General features: G+C 29.0%; 1 protein-coding gene across 1 annotated transcript; it reads left to right on the top strand.

Moving 5' to 3' along the window:
• Positions 1 to 4,765: 4,765 nt before the first annotated feature.
• On the top strand, positions 4,766 to 7,999 carry LOC130899223 (Na(+)/H(+) exchange regulatory cofactor NHE-RF2-like). The gene has a single exon (XM_057809026.1). It carries the CDS (start codon positions 5,076 to 5,078, stop codon positions 5,547 to 5,549), a length of 474 nt encoding a protein of 157 aa, XP_057665009.1. The 5' UTR covers positions 4,766 to 5,075; the 3' UTR covers positions 5,550 to 7,999.
• Positions 8,000 to 17,162: the final 9,163 nt, after the last annotated feature.

Below are 17,162 nucleotides of genomic sequence, written 5' to 3'. Positions count from 1 at the left end.
CCCTAGAGCCGTGACGATTATAGTAGAAAGTTTTCAACAATAGTCTAAAGTTTTACATACTTTATTTATTATAACAGCACATGTCAGTTCTGCGTATTACAAAATGGTGGCCAGGAGATAGGTGGTTTTATTATTGTTTCATAATAAATTGGTGATATTTTTATAAGGCATGCGAAGTAATCCAATGGATAAGCTTCATAATACCCCTCTAGAAGACGTTAATAGTCTATTTTCGATGTTATGTGGAGTTAATCGTTCTGATAATTAGGCCGACGATATAATAGACAGACAGACAAAATACAGAAGCGGATTCAAAATTTTCACCTGGTTTTACATTTTAATTAAACTATATAATATAGCACGTGGGTGTTGCATATGTGGCTGTTGTTGAAAATTTTTCAGATTGAATATTAATTTCTAGACACCTTTGATACACATCAGTGTTGTTCAACTTTAAAGAATACGCGACCGCCTTACAAAAACTACGCTACACCATCTAAGCTATATACGTATACAATATTTCTTAAATCGGAATTTCATTGTTTCAAATATTAAAATATTAATACTAAATAAAGCACATAATGCGTTCTAAATATGACATATTCAATTTGTTTGGTCTTTTTGGAGTGTAATCACATTTCATGAACAATAATTAATATTAATATAACGGCGAATGCACAGCAATGATTGTTGAAGTGAACACTACGAAAATCAAGTTTTTTGTCTATTCGAAGGAATGGTTGTCGAAAAACTAGTAGAATTACTGTGCTTTATTATATTAAAAGGAAATACATTTTATTATACTTTATTATAATTTATATTAGAAATAACTATTCGTCAAAAATCAGACTTTATTCTGAAATTATTCCAATCTCACTGTGAATTATTGTACACAATTGACCATTAAATTTTTTTGACAATGAAGCCATTACAATTTTCCGTTTATTATGTATTTTACACAGCAAGTAAGATATTTAATTTTCAATTTATCACGTTCCATGTTAAAAGTCCAAGTTGTTGTATTTAAATTCATGAACTTCAAGAAATAAACTATATATCGATAAATCGTACGTTTGTCATACTTTTCTTAAAACAATGAATTATAGTTGGCAGTATACCTCTGTATTATCAATTTTTTATCACTGTTTGTTATGGTAAGTATCTGTTTTATTTAGTAAAAATTTTTTTGTCGAGCATTGTGGGTTACTAACACTAAAACCGACTCTGATCAGAGGAAACATTTGCTTTATAAGAATAGTAATAATGAAAACTAAACTTGGAAACAGGTTCTCTAGATAATCCTCCAAGGTCAAGGCGTGAGAAGATTGTATGAATATGTTCACCTTAGTCATTATGGGTAATGCTCAATATGGTTATATTGGTAATATATTTAGCTCCTAATTTTATTGTAAAATGCAAGTTTGAAGTTTACAGGTCATCATTCAATAAAAATCTGACAATTGAAGAAATAATGTCCAAAGACCTTACGATTTCAAGATTTCGAGTACAAATTTTATGAAGTGGTTTGAGATGGAAAACATAAAATTTATCGTAATTATTACACAAGGATTAACATCTAGAAAGATAAACTATGTCTAAAAATGGTTGATTATCAATTCTTTATTTATTCATAATCAGTTAGTTTTTGCTGTTTTTCTGCTCAAATGATTATTTTGTTATTCAGAAGAATTAGTCGGCAAGTTGAACATTTAATACATGATGTGTTTGTTGAAAAAAAAAAAAAAATTTGCGTGATGTGATCACTTTGTGAGTTATGGTTGTCTCGAATACTGTCGACACCGTAACGTAGAGACGTGTTCTCCCATAAGAACTGTCATCACAATGGACTATCGATTATTGAAAAAAATTTCATAGGACCAGAAGTCTTTAATCTTCAAAAGGTCGTTATAGAGTATGATGAAGTTTTAGAGTAGGACTTTCTGATCGATTTATCTCTCAAAGAAAGTCATTTGGTGTAGAATCAAAAAGGTTGTGAGAGGATTTAGTTTCAAAGGGCTCAAAATTAGTCACTATTCACTTCTAAAAAACATTACATAAGACCATATTGTAGTGATTACCTCATGTATAGACAATAATATCATGTTTCACGCAAGATGTTACAACTACTCACCTGGTAAGACATGTTGGAATAAGATAGAATGCTCTGAATAATTAGTTCGAAGTGAGGTACTTGACCTGGTAAACGTACAAGAATTGTTAGAATCGGAAAACATTCCTTAAGTAACCATGAACTTATATTGATGAATGCAAGCGGTATCCCTAAAATGGAATACCGCCATTTCTCGCAAACAAATACTCCTAGTTGCTAAAGACAGTGATCTTCTGTCTCTTTTTATCATTATACTCGCGTATACAAGTTTTTGGAGTAAGTATTTCATAATACGTAGTTGGAAATAATATTGTATATTTATGATTATGCATTGATTGCATTACATGTTTATTTGATTGTTTTAGAAATTTTTTTGTCTCATTGTGTTTATCTAAAAAAACTGGTTGTACGTTTTGATTAGTTTGAAATTCGCAAATATTTATAGTCCCTGCAGTCTAAATATCGACTAATTCATATTTAGATACGAAAATATCATCTGGATAAATTTTAAATTTAATTTTTGGTTTTAAAATGGCGTCTTCGAGTTCAAAATGAAAACGAAGAAAATGGAATACAGACCACATAAAAGAAGCTATACTAATGGTTAGAGAGAAAAAATGGGTTTTTTTAAAAGTGGCAAAACGCTTTTATGTACCAAGAACTTTGTTTCGATTGTGTCAGAAGAATGAGTTATCTCCAGAAGAAGCTACAACCACTAAGTTAGGAAGAAAATCTGTTTTAGGTTATCAACTCGAAAATCATTTAGTAGAATATATTTTAAAGATGAAGTTTCACGGCGTGACGAGGAATGATGTTCCCAAAATGTCGTACATGTTGGCCGAACTCAATGATATGGAGCATCCTTCCGGTATTGCTGGATAAAGCTTTTTTTAAAACATAATAAGCAAAAACTTTCGTTGATAGGACCCACTGGGACGTCTTTTGTAAGAGCTTTTGGTTTCAGTAAAAAAAATACACGTATTTTTTAATCTTCTTGAAGAAGTCTACACTAAGGGCAAAAATACTCCGAATCGCGTATATCACGTTGATGAATCAAGCCTGACAGTGGTTCAAAGTAAGATACCCCAAGTTATCGGTCACACAGGAAAACGACAAATAGTTTCACTTATTTCAGCTGAAAGAGGCTCATTCATGACAATAGTTATTGCTATGATCGTTACTGATCATATTTTGCCTCATTACATCATTTATTCTAGGAAAAATATGAGCACACGGCTAATGAAAAGTAGTCCTCCAGGTGCCGTAGGTGTTGCACATCCATCAGTATAGATAGAAATGCACATATTTACAGTATTAAGCATCAAACACACTAACTCGACTACAGAATCGAAAGATTTATCATACCATCTTAGATGGTCATTCGAAACATCGACGTTATAGAAATTGCAAGAGAGAACAATGTTTGAAATGATTTCTTTACTTCCAAACACAACAAACTTCAACCTTTAGATAAAACTTTTATGGGAACATTGAATTTATTTGGCAGATCTTACTTGAAAGTGAAAATAAGGGAAATTGTAACGAATGGCTTTCACGTTTCGGGCCTTTGTTTATTGAATAAAAATATATTCAGTGGATCGATTACATTGCTGCCCAACAAGATGTAGTTAAAGATGGCTGCACAATCAATATCACTCCAACAAAAACAATTCTCAGTCAAAACAAACATCAACCAACGATGCAGGTCCGCCTGATAATATTTTTTTCAACTAAAACTTCTTTTACGCCAAGACAAGACACAGAATTCCATCCAGAACCCTCAACTCCCAGACTTGCTAACTGTACTCTAAATCTGGTGTCGCCCTATGAAATAATAACATCTTCTCCATACAAAAATCAACTCATTGACAGTAATAGAAAGAAGAATGAAAAAGAGAATAGGTTAGCAAAGCGAAAAAATAAGGAACACAAAGAAACAAATCTAAAGGAAAGCAGCAAAAAGAGAAAACCAAGTCTAATAATAATCCCATTGACTCAAATGATGAAGAAGAAATACACTATGACACAGACAGTGAGTCTGATGCTGCCATAGGACAGAGAGCTCCTGACTCAGAAGATGCGGAGTCTTGTTCTGTAATAGCCCGTTTTTTCAAGATACTCGAGGAGAGACATGGATCAAATGTCTCATGTGCGGGTTCTGTGAGTAATTTAAGTAACTTTTTAAAATTGACTAAAGTTACTGTAGTATCTCATAAAAGTAAAGGTTTATTATTTATAATTTTATAGTAGTCCATATTTGGATACCTTTATATTGATTTTGTTTTTGTGAAAATTTTATATTTTAAATTAATATATGTAAAACAAGACATTCAATAATTTAAGTACAACTGTATGACTGATAATAAATAAGAATAAAAAAATTTGATTTACAATATCTTTTTTTCTATAACACTTTGCTCTACGGGAAAAATTACATCTTATCAGGACTCATAATTTTTTTAAATTAATCTTTTGTTTTTATCAATGAAAATATTTTTATTACTTTACATCAAAATAAATTTTTTCATTGCTGCTACTCATTTATTTTAAATTAACTAAAAAGTCAATAGAATAAATAGCGCGATATGATTTGGTACACAAGTGTAGAATAATATTTGTTAGATTTTAAATGTAATAAAATATTGTCATTAAATTAAAATAATCAGTCCTCTCTACTTGATGTAAACTGCAACATGATATTTTTCATAAATATAAAAATTAAAAAAGCAGCATAGGACGTGTCAACAGCAGACCAGACTGGTGGTCGAATACGGGGGGCCAAGGCACAAGTATCAAGTAGAATATCAGACACCATTCGTGTACCACCTCCCATCATCCGCCGTCAAGCGTAGTGCGGCAACTGGCTAGTAACCGACAGACATACCGTTTACCTGTTGCTTAAACAAGTTTCGTGATGTTAAGGAATTGATTTCAAACCGAAAATTTAGTTTTAGTGAACGTAGTGATGTCGAACGAAAAAACGCGCTTGTGTCACATTCAAAAATGGGAAAATTTCGACGGGTACGGTTTTAATTTACACGCTGAAAAAGGTAAACCTGGTCAATATATCGGCAAAGTGGACGAAGGATCGCCTGCAGAGGCAGCAGGCTTAAGACAGGGTGACAGAATCTTAGAAGTTAACGGTGAAAGCATCGCCAATAAAACACATAAACAAGTAGTAGAACTCATAAAATCTCAAACAGGGGAAACTAAACTTCTCGTAGTTGATTCCGACGAAGACGGTATAATTCCTACAGACGTAAAAAATCACGAGAAACATGAAAATTCCAACAGCAGTAAAAGAGAAGAAAACGGCCAGTTAAATCTCAGCATGACTGCTGCCGAATTACGAGCGAAATTGGCGGCCAAAAAAAAATTCGACCCCAAAAAAGAGGCCATGGATTTCAAACAGAAGTTCGATATTGTACAGAAACTGTAAAGTGAAAAAAAATTGACAAACATTCTTGTGGAAGGACGAAGTGACCTTGCGCTTCACAGGTGTTATATAAATATCGTGGCATGTGCACTGTAAACGGAACTAACGAACTGCCCAATTGTTCAAAACACAAATAAATTATTTGCCAAGATTTTTTTTTTGTAAAATATTCCAAACAAACATCAAACATTCTAGTAAGATTTTTAAATTTTCACATACATATTTTGTTTGTCAATTTAGTCGAGGCTAATTTTAACAAATGGATTGTATGTCAAAAATATTTTATTTGGTAAGTCTTTTTCGGATTTCTGTACATTTTTTATTTAGATGTAGGCTTTTATATGGTAATCCTTCGAATACGTAATTACCTAATACGAACAGATTATAATTTTTGTGGTAACTACTTAGAATTAAATAACTAGAAGATTGTGCAAGACGCGTTCTATGAAATATTACTAATATGCTACTAATGCCCAGTAAACGCAAAAAATATTGCTATAAATAAAAAATGATTCATATCATTTAGATTGAATTCTGATACACATGCGTGGTATATGAAACAAATTTGTAATCATTTGGACACTGACTGAAAAAATTTAAGTTTAAATTCAATTTTTCTGGAATTTTCGATAGCAGCAAGCCAATTTCAATGGTAATATTGAAACGATTTTTTGTTTACTCATATACCTATTAATAATAACTTTTTTAATAACATTTTATACTTACAAAAAAATATATAGGTGACTATATTAAAAATTCATTGTATAGAGGACCTAGATATACTACAATTGTTTAAAATTGTCTATCATTATGCATGAAGAAAGTAATTTTACATATAAAGCAATAAATGAGAAAATATCTTTTAAATATCAATTAGATATAAATATGATATAATCTTACATTCTTCTATTATCTTGTTACCCAATACGACTTATTCATTTTCGAAGCTTAGTTTTGTGAGATCTGCCGCGTAACAGCAAAAAGTGAAGGACCTAAAACCAAAAATGTGCTAATAGGTGAAGAACTAATTTTAAAACAATGCAATTGTTAAATTATCCAATGAACTATGAAATAAACAATTTATTATTGCAATAGAATAATCAAAGGAATAAAAACAAAAAAATATTAAACTCCTAGCAGTAAATCTACAAGTCTAAGTGTTAAGTGTCAAAATAATTTGAATTATTTCCAATTATGTTCATTGGTTGATAACATTTTATCCTACAGATTAATCTATGTCGAATTAAGATAAATGCTTTTAGTTTTGTTCACATTTCAACGTGACTAATTTATTATTCAGATTTTTAAATTTTTATAAAATACTATTCCTCGAATAGTAAGGTAGTGGGCAGTTAGTTTAGCTTGTTTGCATAGACTACTATCTTTTGAACGCGATTTGAGTTGTTTTTTAAAAACGTCGAAATAGGAAATTAAATTTATCTTTTTGTCCTCATATCATAGCTGCCGTTATGTGATACAGAATGTACAGTTTACTGGGTATTAGTATTGTTTGTCAAAATAGCGAAGTTTAATAATTTCTAAATAACTTGAAAGTTATACAATACATCCTCGATTATTCATTAGATTTGCCATTATTTTTACAATAGCTTAGTTAATTATGACGCACTCCGTATATCTGTTTCTGTCAGTCATTTAGTTGTTTCCTGTTACACAAATTGTTAGTTTGGTTCACACTCTTCAGCACTGTTATCTATACACTAATTTACTTCAATTTAATAAATTGTTGAAGTTTTAAAAAGTTTGTAGGACCACATTGTATACTAGTTATAGTGGATGTTTAGACACACGTCATCACTTCTACAAAAGCAGAACCTTAGTAGAATCAGTGTAAGCAAAAAGTTTATGCTTTTGGTTTCAATTGATTCTATGAACTGCCTTATATTTCTAGTAAAGGTATTTAATATAAAATAACGGGGAAAGAATCTCAATAAAATAATTATTTACTTAAAAGTCATTAGCATTATTATTTTGTTTACTGTTAGCTGAGCTTTGTCTAGAAGTACATGGGCAACAGCACTTTGATGCATAGAATACAAAAACAAATTGGAACAACAATTTTAAAATTAAAAATCATTTTCCCAATGTATCAAAATCGTTTGTATGATATCTACTTTAGGTTAAAAACAGCTGTTAGATAAAGATGATGTCAGTCTAAATGTCCCGCTGACTTGTCCAGCGATATAATCTATCTATTATTAGAAATAGTCTTATTGGTCCCTTTGAATTTAATTGTGGTTGAAATTTGACTGTTTATTTTTAGGTTTTGTATACTTTCATTGTTGTCAGTTAGTATCTGAAATTTGATTTTGTCAACCAATAATCCACTCAAGTATATTTTGAAGAATTTTTAGGTAGTTATATTTTTTGCAAAAAAGGGAATCTCATGTTTTGTTGTATTTTGTTATAAGAAAAATAAATATGTTTTCAAAACATTTATGTTTTATGTTAATCCCTATAATATCTTATAATTTAACAACATAATTCTGCCGACTTAAATAACCTCTGTTCAAAATGATCGCGGCACTATATTTAAATATCTTTTAATCATTTATGAGAATATTGACGATTTACATCATGGGTAGTTCTTATCAAGTAATTATTCATGTCAATTTTTAATTGTTGCAACTGTATTATGTGACCATGGCTTTTGGATAAGGTTGAATAACTTCGTTCATGTCATTTCCGTTTGGTACTAGCATTGTTAAAAATTACCGTTTAAGTGGTTCTTTTTTTTTGATAAAAAATATGTAAAATCAATATTTAATTTAGTCATCAAAAACGCATCATTCAAGAAATGATATAATGATATATACGTCATAGCTACAAAAACGTTGCTAGAAGAAAAAAGAAGTATGTGAAAAGTACAGAAACACATTACTAGTCAATGTAAAGGAACTCGATTTTTAGCTTTTATCCACCTTCTCAATGTATATAAGATTCTAATGGTTAAAAAAGTACAGTAGGAAATGAATTATTTTACAGCTACGTACTCAATAAAACCAAATGTTGTACTGAATTTACAATTGGAGAATATGCATTATCAAAAATAATATAATAGATTTTAAGTTTGGAAAAGCAAACATTGTTACCAAAAAGGCTGAGTTTATTCATCTAATTTTGATGTTTCAAGTCCCATTGTTAATGAGACACTCTATATATGGATGTTTAGCTCATATTGTTAACATTTGTCATATTTCATCGACAATAAATTTTCCTCTAGAACATACCTATTTTATTGAAAAACTAAAAATAGGTTTTCTATTTTGAGCTACCTATGAGTGTCTCTGAAACAATTGGGAGGGAAAACTGTTCTTTTATAGTTTGTTTCTATGTATGCATTGAATCTGTAACATCACATTCTTCAAAGTTGGGAAATACACATCTTTTCTATTTTACTCAGTATTCAACAATTATTGGCAATCTAAATTAAAGTCAAAATGTAATTGGCTTATGAGTAAACACATTTTTCTGTATAGCGTCATAGCATAACATTAAATAACATCATTAGTTTAAGAACGGATGACTCATAAATTGGAGAAACACCAATAGCTTCAGCAAATATTGTTATTACGGATAGACGAATATTTCATGAAAAAATATAATTATTCATAACTTGCTTACATAACATAATATAGTATTATTGTAATTATGTTTATCAATTTTCATCCTTGCACACCATGAACATTGAATTGAACGTTTTAAAAAAGTATACGGTCAAAGTAATGTAAGTATAATGGAGCAACAATTTTGGTAATTTGATTTTGATAAGTTATTCATCAATGAAGAGATAATAATTCCATTCAAACCCAAATCTCTGTCAACTATGACAATACTATTTCGCATAAAGTTGATTTCAGAATTAAGGACTATTTAAACTATGATTAGCAAAATTATGAAATTATTTATTTTAATAATATTGTTTCGTATATATTATGGCTATATTTTATTTATCTCTTCCAGCGAATCATATATAGGTTGATAAATAATGTTTAAAACCTAGACACTTTGCATTATATGGAACTACCCTTTTCAAAATGAATGGAACAAACACGCGCTAAAATAAATAACATATTATAAAGGGGTATCATATCTAAATATTTCCAACCAGACTGAAATCATAATATTTCATAATTCTACAACAACATAAAATAAGTATAATTATTGGAAAAAAAAATAGAATTTGTGTGTGTTATTTTGTGATTAACGACACTTATTTACCATATTTTAAATTAATTTTATCTTCTCGACCATAAAGTCCTGTCCACTGTTTCGCCAAGTCTATATTTTTTGAAAACCAAAGTATTTAATACCTGCTTCTTTGGTATTTCGATTGATGTTTTTGCATTTAACGACGGCATTATGATCTCATAATAGAAAGTACAAACATAATAGCCGCTAAACACAAAAAAAGATCACAAACACACGAAAATCCAGTAAATACATACAAGTTCAACCGAATTTTAATGGCTAAGAAAACATTCTAATTCCAGCGTGACGTCATGCGCGAGTCATGTCAAAAGAAACTATTTAGTAATGCACATGTACAAATTTTTGGAACACCAATGGGGTCTTCAATATCCCCTAGGTATATTAACAGATTAATTAATGGATTATATCTTTGTAATATCTGTTTTACCCTTCAAATTATTCTTCATTAAAAAGTAAGCAGATTATATAATTTTATCCCTTACATATAATGAAATTGATAATTTATTATTTTACTTCAATAGTTTTTATCCCTATATACAATTTACTAGAAAATGAGAATACTGAAAAATCGTTACCTTTCCTTGATACTAAATTTATAATAAAATTTTAATTCACTGGTATAGGAAACCAATAAGTTCTGGCAGATTTGGATGATTCCGTTCTAACTGTGATATTCAATGTCCTGTATTGTTTTTTTGTACTAGTCATTAATTAATAATCAATTAATAAAAATTTTGTGTTAATTGAATAATTCTTAAGATATTTAAACATTATTTTTATACAATATAACTTGCCACTTAAAGAAAACTTATACTACATCACTTGAATGTCAGTACCGTGTCATGTCCATTCCTAGAATTTACCGATAAATTATTAATTTTTTTTGTCGTAACAAATGATTTAAACTAATTACCTTATAAATTCTAATGTTTATGATCAAACTGAGGAAAATTGATGCACTTGTTGTTTAATATCTTAAGTTACCATGCCAGTACCGTGGATAAATGAGTCAGTACCGTGGAACTCAAAATCCGACATTTGTGTCTTGCTCGTGATACTTTGAAGTTGTAGTAAATTCCTCTTAGAGTTTTATTTTTACAGTAAAATAGATGAATAATATGCATAAAAAAGTTAGAAAAGTTAAATTTTAAAATCTTGAAATTTTGAATACAAAAAATCACAGTTAGAACGGAATCACCCATATATCAATTATCATTCATATCATCCACAAAACACTAAAATTAATTTAATCAAACAGATGAAAAATAGATTCCTCAAAATTTCTAATCCAATTTTTCATAAAAAGAATCCTAAAATACTTTCCAAACTTTTCTATGAAAACTCATATGCCCGTATCTTTTGAAACGAATTTTGTATAATTCATTTGACATTGACACGAACATTGAATCATCATTTTTAAACGTCATTTCTAACATTTCTATTCCATATATTTATACACCTTTACCATATATAAAACCAGTTACTCCTAAACTTTCTGGAATCTTTAAACAACATAATATTAAATTAGCATACAGTCAAACACTTAACCCTTAACTACTAACCTACCAAATATGTAACGTTGTCACTAACCATACGTCTCAGAGACGCCTATTATAAATGTAGGATATAATTTTATATTAGTGAATTTTTTTTATTAATTATTGAAATATGTATTTTATACATTTATTGACACGAAAATTATGTTTAGAAATCAAATTAAAATACAAACTTTTATTAACGGAGTTTAAAATGTTCATTATTTTGACATTATTGTTTGAACATTCGAAACAAAAACTAAAATACTAAAATAAAAAAATGAATTTATTATTATTCTGTATACAGAAAGAGTCAAATTAAAATATATCCAAAAACTAAGTTCATAACATTAAAACTGAAAAAAATGACAATGTCTAAAAATCATCAATTTGACGCAAAATCTGGACACATTTTTTTCGCACACTCTAGGCAAATAGGATTTTGGCAATTGTAACAAACACACGCCGTTCTTATCTTTTTTTTATAAGAGCAAAGGGAACAGTTTTTTCTTTTTTTTTTTTAAGGTTTCCACTCTAATTTCCGGTAGACTTTCAGTACTTGTTTTACCTAGAATCTCAAAAATAGTCGCAATTTTCTGTTTATCTTTGGATTTTTCGACCTTCTCTCTAAATGAGGCGTTACCAATTGCAGAGCAAGTTTTTTTATAAAATCAGGCCTTTCTTTCTCGTAATTTTCTGGATAACTATTATATAAAATAAATGAATTGACAGTGTTTATATCAAAGAACCTATAAAATATGGTAAGTGGCCATCGACGGCTCCTGCGACTACAAGAAAATTTTGAACATTTTTCATCAAGCGTGTCTACTCCTCCTTTTGTTGAATTGTAATCAAGAATTATATGCGGTTTTCCAGACTCTGGATCTTCACTCTTATGGTGATGGGAAGATGATACTATGAGAACAGCCTTATTTTTTTTGGTACGTAAGAAACGAGTGTTATATTTCTGGTAAAACCATACAATTCAATCCATTTTTACTCAAGTAAAAGATAAAGCCCCAATCAATAATAAGAAAAATGATTTAAATGACCTTAGTGTAATTTAGGCATATCTTTTGGATTTTGAAAAAACAAATTCTATAAAAATTCAACGCCATTAACAATTAACTAACCTCACCTAACATATAAATTTCAACTTCACTTATAAGGAACTAACCTATAAAATTTATTGACATTTATATTCTAGCCAATGAATATTCAACTACATTCATAACGACCTAATCTATTGAAATTTAATGTTATCCATAAATTTACCAATCAATATCAAACATCGTTCACTAAAACCTTATCTAACCTATAAAAATTCAACGTCATTCATAATCTAACCAATTAAAAATCAAATTGAATTCTATGATTGAAAAAAATTTTACAAGCACATAATTAATTAATTAATGTAAGTAAAATTTTAGTATTTGACCATAATTTCAGTCCCAGATGATGAATACATCGAAAGCTCGGAAAATATATTAAAGTTAGTCCACTTTGGTGTTTCATTGCCACATTCCCAATAAGAAAACGCTTATATATATATATATATATATATATATATATATACAGTCGAACTCCGATAATTCGAACACCGATAATTCGAATTCCTCGTTAATTCGAACTTTTGCGTCGGTCCCTTGACATTCCTATTACTAACACATGTAAAAAAACCTCGATAATTCGAACTTTTGAAGTTCGAATTATCAAAAAAATTCGTATTTTCTGTGTTAATTACCGAAAAATTCGAATTTTTGGCGTTTAAATAATTGAAAAGTTCGAATTTTTGATGTTCGAATAATTGAAAAATTCGAATTTTTCTTGTATAAATTATGTATGTACAAAGGTATTAAAAAATTCGAACTGTTAGTGTTGAAAAAAATTGAAAAATTCGAATCTTCAGATTAGAGGTAAGACGACGATATTTTGTCGAATCACTCGATTTGCTTCAAAGGAAAAAATCGTCAGCATGAAGCAATCTAGCATAGCTGATTTCTTTACAAAAAAATAAATATATGTATTTTTTTTTATTTTAAGATAAATAATCGGTCCTTTTTAGGACCAAAAATTCTTCAAACGTATACAAATTATTATGTATATATATATATATTTAAGGAAATAGTAATATTATCCGTGAAAAATATTTCAAGAAGTTATAGACAATCTACTTTATAGTTTACCTTCACCTACTTGCGGTAGAAGGATTTAAGGATGAATAATATCGTTAATCACTTTTTTGAATGAAGGTCGGAATAATCTTGTTTCAATGGTATCTATTTTATATTTATGAGTATGATATAACAACATAATAGATGCTGATCTATGCTTTTTGAAATATAATAAAATATTATACAGTTATCGGAGCATGTTACTAGAAACTTATGTGTAAAGGATTGAATGAATATATATCTTCCTCTTCCTGTAATTAGATTGGTGCAATTACAGAAAATGAAATTGATTTTTACTATCTACTATAAGTTTTTTTATTCGACTATTCGACTATTGTGCAAAATAACGGGATATAATGATACAAAAGTAAAAAAATTGATTAAGCAATTAAACATATATCACAATTTTCTATAATAGTAAATTTGAATGAGAAACTTCTCGATGTAAACTAATAATACAGATCTACAAATTTATTTTTTTCTTCTTTCATTTCAGTACAGATTTATTTCATTTTCACATAAAGATTTATCTATGTATATTTCTACTATCCTAAAAATACCTTACCTTTTCTTTATAACCTGTGTAATTTTATTGGAAATGTAAATATTTTCGGACTCTACTAGAAAAAATTATTAATAATTGAAACGAGTCTCATTAAATTGGCCAAAACAATATTCTTTTAAAATGTTTGTTAACAAAACATCAGATTGTTAGTAAATTTTGAAACTGATTTAATGATGCTTATAATTTTCGTAGGTTGTTTTTTACAGACAAAGGTAGGTCGTAAATGAGTTTTAAACTATAGGTTCATTCACTCGTAATTTATTTCAAACGGATTCTTAAATATGACTGATTTCGTCTCGTAATTGTTGAAAATATTGGTGATTTTTTTAAAACAATTTATTAATTACAACTATAATCAAAACTAGCAATCTGGGACGTACCTTAAACAATACTAATTAGAAGCAGGAAGAAACAATGTATGACTTCAATGTCGGTTTCAAGGTATCTCGTTATAAGTACTTCTATAAATGTATTTATTAATTGTCTACATAAATAATTTAAATTAAGAATCATTTCATTGAAATAATGTCATGGAAATTCAATTTGAATATAAACTCCTGAATTTATCATGTTTAAATTTAAAAGTAAAGCTGCGAATCACCATAAAATCAGGTTTCAAAAATGAGTAATATAATTTTGTTAAATATGTTTTTGGGTATTGATCAGATATTAGGCTCTTATAATTGATAGTGAATATCACTTACGTAGAAAAAGTTTTTTCTACAAAAAATCGTCAAAATGAACTTTTTTTTACTTATTACTTATCAAAAATATTTTTCGTAAATTCGAATCCAGCAAACCAAAAAGGCCATTTTTGAAAGAAAAAGATATGCGGGATTTGACAATTTTTGATTGCTCATTGAAATAAAACGATTTTAATACTTTTAATATTGTTCAATTGAGACAGGACGTTGTATTCACTATCTATAGAAAATGAATGCGTCATCACCGCAAACATAGCATATTATCTGATATTATTTTTACAATAAATGGTTTCTACATTTAGATATTTATATAGTTTTAATCAGTAATTGTTCTTATCTGAAAAGCACGATAAACAATAAATATTATTGATTTATGTGACAGTAGGTATATTATATTTACACAGATTTCCATAAAATGCACAATAATTGTAAACATATGAATTCACACTCTGAGCACGATAAACATGGTCCAAATTTATTAATAAATATTTAAATAAACAACATTATTGACTTCGTCACAAAAGACAGATAGTTTTTTATAAAGTATGAATGATTCTCGTAGTATGTTCCTGTTTATTTTCGAACCTAATAATTAAAATCAAGTAATTATGATCAAAATATTGTTCGCACTTTTTTCACCCTGACTGAGAAAAGTAAAAATACATTTGTGATGACCTGCGAATCCGAACTTTTTCAAAGCCACTTTACTGAGATATCTGGTGAATTCTACGCACTCTAGAAATCTGGTTAAGTAAAAAATCCACTTATTTTTTAAATAGGAATAGCGTCTTGCATTAATAAAAACTCATTGCTACCAATCACTAATCCACCTATGCAACCACCACAAAAACTAAAAATTTAATCATTTTTTTAATGGCACTTTTTTTATCACCATATTATATTAAGCCAAATTTCTAAGTAATTATTAAAATTATCACCAAATGTATGTGATTTCGAATTTAGTCAGAAAATAAACATGGTGTCTTTTTCACAGGTATTACAGTTCAATAGGAATCGAAACCATAAAAAAATCGATTAAGCATGCAGATCGGAACAGAATAAATGAATGGCGACACAGTAAAATTTCAATCATCAAACCGAATATAAATGGAGTATTTTGTAACAAGAAAACTTTCCACTTTTTCCTAAACACTGTTGAAATTTTAATAGCTTGTATGGCCTACTAGATAGAAATCAACATATGAAACGAGCAACCGATTAATTTGTAGTTTAATGCATGTATTTACCAGTTCCAGAACAGAATATAAAAAAATACTCATAGTAATGTATATTTTACTGAAATAGAAATTGTATTGATACGTTTTCTTCCAAATTATACTTATGTATAACTATGTATTTTTTTTATACAAGGTGCTTCAAATTGATAGTGTTGAAAAACAATAAAGAAAAAATTGCAAGTATACAAAACAAACTTAAAAGAACTTAACAGTCTACTTATATAGTACCAACAAGTTTGGTCTTCTCAATACTTATACACCGTATTACAAGTACCAGGTGCTCGAAAATGACAATTTTAGACTCGAATAACAGACCTAGCATCGTGGTGGTTGTTAGAAAAGTCAATTCAGTCCGAACGAACACCATAACGTTCTCAACAAACACCAGGAGAAACTGGCCAAATATGCGGATCTCGCAATTGAGATTAAACAGATATGGCACAGCGAAAATAGTCCCAGTTATTATATGGTCCGAAAGCATCGTCAAACTGAGATTACCAAAAAACACCTTCGCCGATATCCAGAAGCTTGTATCATTGAATACTTGCCACACAGTGCGCAAGTTCGTTATGTGAACCGAGCCTAGTCCTTTTGATACTTTGTATCCGGGATAGGTAAATAAAACCGGCAGCTCTAAGCTGAGTAGTGCATAAGTCTTTTGCATAATAATAATAACAATAATAATAATAAAGAAACAAGAAATAAGATAAGACAATAGGTTATTTCATTCTGCTCCAATGTTAGCAATACAATTTGTTTTAAACTCATCCAATATGGAAAAAAATCATTATCATTGAAACGACAATGAATATTAATTTACGGCTCTGAAAAGCCAACAAGTAATATTGCTTGCATTTTTGACGACAGGTTACACTTATAACGGTGTGTTTGGAATTTTCAGAAATCGTCATAAATCTATTCATTAAGCTTGTATTCAAGTTTAAACATGTTATTTTTGGTTTCTGAAAAAGTTGATCCTAAGTGAGTGAAAATAAATTCTCCGCCGATGGATGTTTTCTGTTAACTGTTTTCCAACTATTAATTAGATAATATTACAAAAATTATAAGCGTATTATAACAAAGGTTTTCAACGTTGATACTTTTCATCAATCTGAAGATGATATATGTCGTAGTAGTTACATTACGTAAATAAAATATTGTGCTACCTAG

This window comes from Diorhabda carinulata, chromosome 1, assembly GCF_026250575.1.
Source record: "Diorhabda carinulata isolate Delta chromosome 1, icDioCari1.1, whole genome shotgun sequence".
NCBI classification, from domain to species: domain Eukaryota; kingdom Metazoa; phylum Arthropoda; class Insecta; order Coleoptera; family Chrysomelidae; genus Diorhabda; species Diorhabda carinulata.
The sequence above is the reverse complement of the archived record's forward strand: the minus strand, read 5'-3'. Positions and strand labels throughout refer to the sequence as shown.